General features: G+C 42.5%; 1 protein-coding gene across 2 annotated transcripts; it reads right to left on the bottom strand.

The window, feature by feature from the left end:
* Positions 1 to 511: 511 nt before the first annotated feature.
* On the bottom strand, positions 512 to 6,047 carry slc35b2 (solute carrier family 35 member B2). Of its 2 annotated transcripts, XM_069174258.1 has the most exons (4): positions 5,795 to 6,047; positions 3,482 to 3,669; positions 3,199 to 3,359; positions 512 to 2,473 (listed from the first exon to the last, which is right to left on the bottom strand). In XM_069174258.1, the coding sequence occupies exons 1-4, from the start codon at positions 5,812 to 5,814 to the stop codon at positions 1,541 to 1,543; spliced, it is 1,302 nt and encodes a 433-aa protein (XP_069030359.1). In that variant the 5' UTR covers positions 5,815 to 6,047; the 3' UTR covers positions 512 to 1,540. The 2 variants fall into 2 exon arrangements, with proteins under 2 accessions (XP_069030359.1, XP_069030368.1); XM_069174267.1 differs by lacking the exons at positions 3,199 to 3,359; positions 3,482 to 3,669.
* Positions 6,048 to 7,433: the final 1,386 nt, after the last annotated feature.

The following is a 7,433-nucleotide window of genomic DNA, read 5'->3' as shown; positions in this document are numbered from 1 at the left end:
CAAGAGAGAACGGATTTGTTTGAGAACATTTTGCAGATGATGCCCAGCTTTCCTTAGCTTTTACCCCTTTAGCAGAATTAGCAAACTTAAATCTCTTAATTTTCAGACTTTCCTCCAACTGAATCTATGAAAAAAACAAAAAACAGAGACTCTAGTTATTGGTTCAAAAGAACAAAGAGGAAAACAGTTCCTCGAATTTTCTCCATCTCATCATAAGACACCCAAGAAAAACAAATCTGAGTGTTAAAGTCGACTGAGATTGAAATTTCCAGCTGCATTAAAAGATTACTTGTTTTTTTTAAAAAATAATTTAGATTTTCCTATTTTACTTGCTTGTATTTGGACCGTTCTTCCGTTTCTTCTCTTTTCTGCCACTATTCTTAATGTAAAGCACTCTGACTTGTATTTTATGTACGAGGGGTGCTCCATAAATGAGGTTGGTTATCATAATCAATTATGTTGTATCACCTGCAAAGCCGACAGCGCTATGAAGCACATTTAAAACAGTAAAATGAAACCTCATCCCTTGATCGTGTGAAGTTAAATTTAATATTTTTTTTATTAATCCAGTTACCAGAGGAAATAGTAGAATGATAAAAACAAGGTACCGATAACATTTGCATTCCCTCGTATGCATTCTGCAAACTGCCCCCTGGGCCGACAGTACCTCCACATCCTTGTGACACCAATGAAACATCACCATCCATTCAGTGTTCTCTCAAACACTCGCGTGAAAAATTACACAACAGACAAGTTGGTTGGAAATAAACTGTGACTCAAGAGATATATTTACATTTCTAGCCCAAAATTTTAAACAATACGTATAATCTTGCGGTGCAAAAACAATCCACAGCAGCATCTGGTTCTGTGTTTATTACTCAAGGTCGTTTATTACCCAAAAACTATAGTACCCACTATACTGATGCCAGCCTCTGGACCGTGTGAAGTTTAAAGTAAATTAAACATGTGTTCAGTCTATGTTAACAGATTTAAGAGATAAAATCCTATGTTAAGACACACAGAGGCCTCTGCTCTCCAACAAAGGAGGATAAATGTCTGGATACTGAAACTTCAAAATAACCCAACAAGTAGAAATCGTTAATACGGAAGGTAGAAGCTCAAACAGCTTGGATAAAGTTAAATGAGGAACAATTCATTAATGCCTGGCCAAACAGCTCGCATACATTTTTTGGGGCCCACAATAACCTTAAACTGGCTGCACGAGCCACATTTGGTGGTTTAAGAAAAAAATATTCTACCGTTAAACTTAAAGAGCTTCAGAGGCAGTTTGCAGTTTGGGACTTGTGTATCAGACAATCTTACAGGCACTCAAAACTTCTGTGACCTGACAAATCACATGGACCCCTTGGGGGCATCTTGGTGTAAGAGTCAAAACTGCAGAATCCCTTTCTGTACCATTGCTAAACAAAAATAAAAACCACTGGAAAAGAACAGTAAAAAAAAATAGATACACACAAATAGACAAATAGCACCACAAAAAACGTGGTCTTAGTTCCCAGTTTGGTGCGACTTCGGAGTGCTACACCTTCTGTGCGAGTGGCTGCGCCGACCGCCGGCCCGACTTCATGCGACTGCGTGCGTACACCCGGAGGAAAAGAGCCAGGAAAACTACGGCCACGCCGAAGCCACCGACCAAGGTGACAGCGTGACCGTAAAGGAAACAAGAGAGGAGAATAGCGATGGCCTGCCGGAGGGTCATAATGATGGTGAAGACGGCGGCGCCGAACTGGTTGATGGTGTAGAAGATGAAGAGCTGACCGCAAGCCGAGCACACGGACAGCAACACGGCGTGGAAGGCAAACTCGGAGTGGCGCGTCATGAAGGCCACCGAGTCGAAGAAGGCGCCCTGCTCAAGCAGTGAACCGACGGTGAAGAGGCAGGAGAACAGGTTGACCCCGAACATCATCTGCACGGACGACATCTTGTACTTGAACAGGTTGTCCTGCCAGTTGGAGGTGAAGCTGTCGAAGACGATGTAGCCGACGAGGATGACGACGCCGCTGAAGGTGGTGACGGTGGATGGATGCTTGCTGGCCGTACTGGAGAGCAGAAACATGCTGACGCCAACCGAGATCAGCACAGCAGTGAAGTACTCCCAGTATTCGTAGCTTTTACGCGAGACAATCTTGCCCATGAGCATGACAGGAATGACCTTGGAGGCCTTGGCCAGGACTTGAGTGGGGAAGCTGATATATTTGAGGGCTTCGTACTGGCACCAGCTGCTCAGGATGTTGGAGAGCGAGGCGAAGGAGTATTTGTACATGGGCGCTCCGTGACGAGGCTGCTTGAACAAAATGCACCAAAGGCCCGACACGGTTAGAGCGAGGATGCGGTTCATGAAGACCAAGAACTGCGAGTCCTTGAACTTCTCGCCCTCATCCTCCGGAGTCCCTGTTCCGTAGGAACGAGTCATCACCCTCTCCTGCAGGACCCCCCATGTCAGGTACGATACCTAAGAATAAGAAAATCAGCTTAAGCTTTTTAGGTCAAAGGTCAGTATTTTAATTTGTTCTTGAAACTGTTACCAGTTTAATGACAAACTACATTAACATTCTTGAAGGTTATTACACGAGGTAGGGCATCTCCAATACTGACAGCAGGAATTAGTAAAGCGGCCAACATGCACTGTTTTCCCGACCGTTATAACACTAAAGAGCAGCACCCAAGTGCTTTTTCACAGCGTATAAACCGAATGACCGCAAAAAAAAAAAAAGAAAAAAAAAAGCAAGAGAATTTTGGATGATAAAATTGCAGTTCAAACCCATCCACTACAAGCCTTGTTTTACCAATGTTTTGTCATTGTTATTTTTATAGCACACATTCTATTTTTTACTCCCCACCCCGACCACAACCACAGCACCTAACCCTTCAGAAACTCAGCGAAAACCCTGATAAATACATTATTATTCTATTTTTTTTTTTTTGGTCACTTGGGGGCTCTGGGAAATAGAATAGCTACTGGTTGAGTATGTGCATGTTGAATATTAGTTTGCTATTGTTCACGTAAAAGAAACTTGTTCAGCTGGTTTAGTGGAGCACAGCTATGTGAATAAAGGTTACAGAGCCCTGTTGTAAACGATACTGATAAGCCCGTTAGCACGTCCAGCCGACATGGAATGGAGCCAAACAGCAAAATCTAAATATGGTGGTATTATTCGTTCTGAAAGGATTTCCCACCTGAAGTCCAGCTGCACAAAAGATTAATTTGACAGCCTGTCTGACTGATGAGCCCGGATCAACCTCATTCCTGCTTGCAACGGACACATCATCCAGCAGGCCCGTCTTGGCCTCGCTGCCGAACACGCACGTCTTTATGATAGGATAGCAAATCCCACTACCTGAAGGAAAGGGAAACATGAAACATTTTTTTTTTTAAATGCATGAACTTGAGGGTCAAACTTTCAGTTCCTTAACTGCCGTTCATTTCACAATAAAATGGCAGGATCTTAAAAGACCAAACCTGTTTCTACGTAATTGGTGCGCTTGAAGTAGCTAATGAGGAGGTAGCCGGGGATGATGATGGTGGAGTAGCCCAGCATGTTGACGAGGAAGCGGAAGAGCCAGACATCGTGCCAGCCGTCCAGCAGTGAAGCCTCCTCTATGGCCACGGCGGAGGGGAACAGAAGCAACACAAGTGCAGGCCAAACCCTACGGGGTGAAACACGATGGTACGTCAGGCTACGTAGTGAAGCACAGAACAGAACAGATACCACTTCTCTGATTTGACAAGCGGGGTATTTGTGCGTCTTCAGTCACGGGATAGATCAACACAAGTGTAAAAAATATGCAATTGCTCTTCATCGTAACAATGCGTTCTATTAAAAATTCTCCAGGCTATAAACGACATGATTCTGATGACATCACCTGGGGGATTTTCCTTGAAAACTCCCTCCCGAGCCATAAACTCCATTTTATGACTTCGCAAGCCGAGTGATACAACCCAAAACAGGCAAACCTATCGTGATGCACAACATAGGCTGGCTGGAAGCCGAGAGGATACGATACGAAATCAGATAAAAACATAACCTGTTAAACCAGCCGTGATTAAATTAGATGAGCTCCATCAGCCATTTCCACAAACAGCTCGGGTAATGCTGATGACTCAAAGCACACCTGTGGTGAAAGCTCGCGATGAAAAGGTGTGCTCCTTGCTGTCGTGGCACCGACATGCGGCCCGTTCGGAGCGAGGCAGGGCCTCCTCCCAGGGGGCCTGTGAGCCCGACAAACACAGGGCCTCTTTGTGTGGGACTCTGCTGTGCCCTGGTCAGCCAAAAGCCCACTGAAGCACGACCTGGTCTCTGAACAAGAAGCTTATTACATGGAGGAATGCAGTGAACTGGCCGGGCAGCCGACCCACAGGCTGCTTCACCACAGACAGAGAGGAGAGCACTGCCAAAATTTACCTGAGAAGAAAATGAGCGCCTTTCATAGACTGACAGCGTCCTGTATGGATAATATGCAGTGAAATGGAAACAACAGCGCTTCATAACGACGATGTAACCGTTACTCCCGACTTGCTGAAGGAAGCGGTCAGTTGGATTAATGTAATCAAAGTAAACACATCAGTGCAGAGTGGAAAACCAACACCGGTGTGGCTCCAGACTCCGTGACCTGTTGAGGATTATCAGTTATGTTACGGAAACATTTTCTTTAATAAAATATTTTGTACACGTACGAAATTTTAACAGGGTACCAAACATTTGCTCCAAAGGTTTCGACAATTGTAATTTTAAAAATGGATTGATTTCATAATTGACTATCTTCTCAATCAGCTGTTTGTTCTTAAACTGCTGCTCAACATTTTTTTTTTTTTTAATCTCGACCAACAATCCTCAACCACAAGATGTTCAGTTTATTATCAGAGGACTAAATGTAGCAGAACATTATTCACATTTAAGAAGCTGGAACCAGAAAAGGATCCAAAACAATTAATTGATTAATTGATGATCAAAGTAGTTGACGATTAATTTTCTTTCACTCAATCAATCAAACTTAATTTATACAGGACCTTTCATGCATATATAATGTAAGAAAGTGCTTCACATGAACACAGACATTCACTCTCAAAACAAACAGACACCTATGAAAGGGAAGCACTCCATGACACAGATCTGTAACCTCTTTATCATCTGGTCAAATAATCGACCAATCGTTGCAGGTCCATTTTAATGTACCTGAATTTATGACACTAGAAGACCGTCTAATACAATAAAAATACCAAAATGTCGAAAATATTTTCCCCTAACATTGGGTGCTGTGGTGACACCTGTCAAAAAGCTCCTTATATTTAACAGAAAATAAAAACACTCGTAGCAGCTCTGTGTTTTGGCTCATTTGGATGCAACGTAATGTTTCCTGAACAGTTCAGTTTGTTTGTGGACTTTAAAAACTGTCCCTCCCAACTATCATAACATAACAGACTCCATTAGAGGCTGACCGGCTAACCCTAACCCTAACCTAACCCATTAGAGGCTGACCGGCTAACCCTAACCCAACCTAACCTAACCCAACCCAACCCAACCTAACCCAACCCAACCCAACCTAACCCAACCCAACCTAACCCTAACCCAACCCAACCCAACCCAACCTAACCCAACCTAACCTAACCCAACCCAACCTAACCCAACCTAACCTAACCCAACCTAACCTAACCTAACCCAACCCAACCTAACCTAACCTAACCTAACCCAACCTAACCCACCACACAGCTGAACTGCAACTCATCTTTAGCAGGACATTCCTGCAGTTAGCTGCTCTTGGTGTGAAACGTTACCTCCATGTAAAACAAGGCATTTTCCCACTCTGGCCGACACCTTGCGCAGCCCACACGCCGACAGACTCAAACGTCTCCGCTGTGACGCGGCATGAAGCCGCACCGGTCCACTCCGGTAGGTAAAGATGTTTTAAATATTAGGGACTGTACTCTGTCAGACTAGCCACCGCCTTTAGCTCTGATGTCTTCGACTTATCCTCAATAGCCGATGTGTTCACTTGAGCAGGAAAGGCCCCCTCCTCTTCAGTCAACACCACAGGATGCCGGAGACAGAAAACAGCGCCCTCCCAGCGGTTCTGACCCCTGTCGGCGTGGAGGAAGAACTGCAAGGCAAAGCAGCTTCATTTATAGAGAGCATTTCATACAAAAAGGCAATTCAAAGTCCTGTGCACGATGCATACAAAGTCCAAAAGAAAATATAGCATTAGAAACCGTCAAAATATATCTAAAATAATTATATATAAAGGTAGGTAAAAGTTTAAGTGCATGTTGAATGATACTGAGGGTTTTAGGTTCAGTCAATTATTATATTAACCTATTAAATATATGTAATGGAAACTTAAAAAAAAAAAAATACACATTTTGTGATGTGTAGCTAATCCTAGATGTAAAGTAAGTAAAAAAAAAAAGAAGATATATTGCAGAATAAAAGACTCAATGCTGCAGTTAATTTGTAACCAGGCCTACACATTATAAGGTAGGTAGGTAGGTATGGTATTTACTTTATTAATCCCCGAGGGGACATTTTTTTTAACATTACTTATATAACTTTATAACATTACTTTATAACATTACTGTTTTACAAAATACCAAAGAATAACAGAACAATTCATATATAACACATTTCTTAAATGAACATATCATTGGTCTACAAAGTGCGGTGCCTTTCACTGTTTTCACGTCTCCATGGTGCATCTTTGCAATAATGGAAATTCTGGTTTTCCAGTAGCAATTAAGTTATTTCCAACAGTATTAAAGGATTTTTTTTTTTTTATTCTGCAGGGCGGTCTTGTTAAAGCAATACACTGTCAACAGAGTTTACTTTCTGTTCTGAACAAAAGAAAAATACATTTTACTGTTCACTTATTAAAATGCATCTTGAAAGCACATATAATTTAAGCACTGGGCAGTACTTTCAGGCTCACGTTGCTGTCATATTTGTGTATTATTAAAACAATACCAGTTTCTTTTTGAGAAGGAACTAATGGGATAGAATACTTGAAACAACACCTTTTAGCCTGCAGCAACTCCAGCATCACCTGTACTGTACATGACACAAATAGCTTAAGAGTTTCCCAGGCCATGGTTGAATGGGGAAGTAGGTAGAGTTTCATAACTCTCAGTTCTGGCTGTAGACCACAAAACCTTGGTCTGTTTAGTGGCTGTCACCATAATAAGTTGTGTTTGTGCACATGCCCCTGTTATAGTCCAACTGCCACAACCCCTCGCCTCATCAAAGGAAAGTTACTTTGTGTAATTACCAAAGCGTTATTCCAGCCAATATTCTTACATAAACATGAAGTGAACCTGTTTTTCTGTGGGTCTCGTGTTTATAGCGGCGATCCAGCTGAGTGGAATTTCCAGCCGCCCCACAGTCATTGTGTTATAGCAGCCATCAGGAAGAAAGCATTTAAAGCAA

This window comes from Embiotoca jacksoni, unplaced genomic scaffold (assembly GCF_022577435.1).
Source record: "Embiotoca jacksoni isolate LCO1_2020_lvr unplaced genomic scaffold, fEmbJac1.0.p SCAF_101, whole genome shotgun sequence".
NCBI lineage: Eukaryota > Metazoa > Chordata > Actinopteri > Embiotocidae > Embiotoca > Embiotoca jacksoni.
The sequence above is the reverse complement of the archived record's forward strand: the minus strand, read 5'-3'. Positions and strand labels throughout refer to the sequence as shown.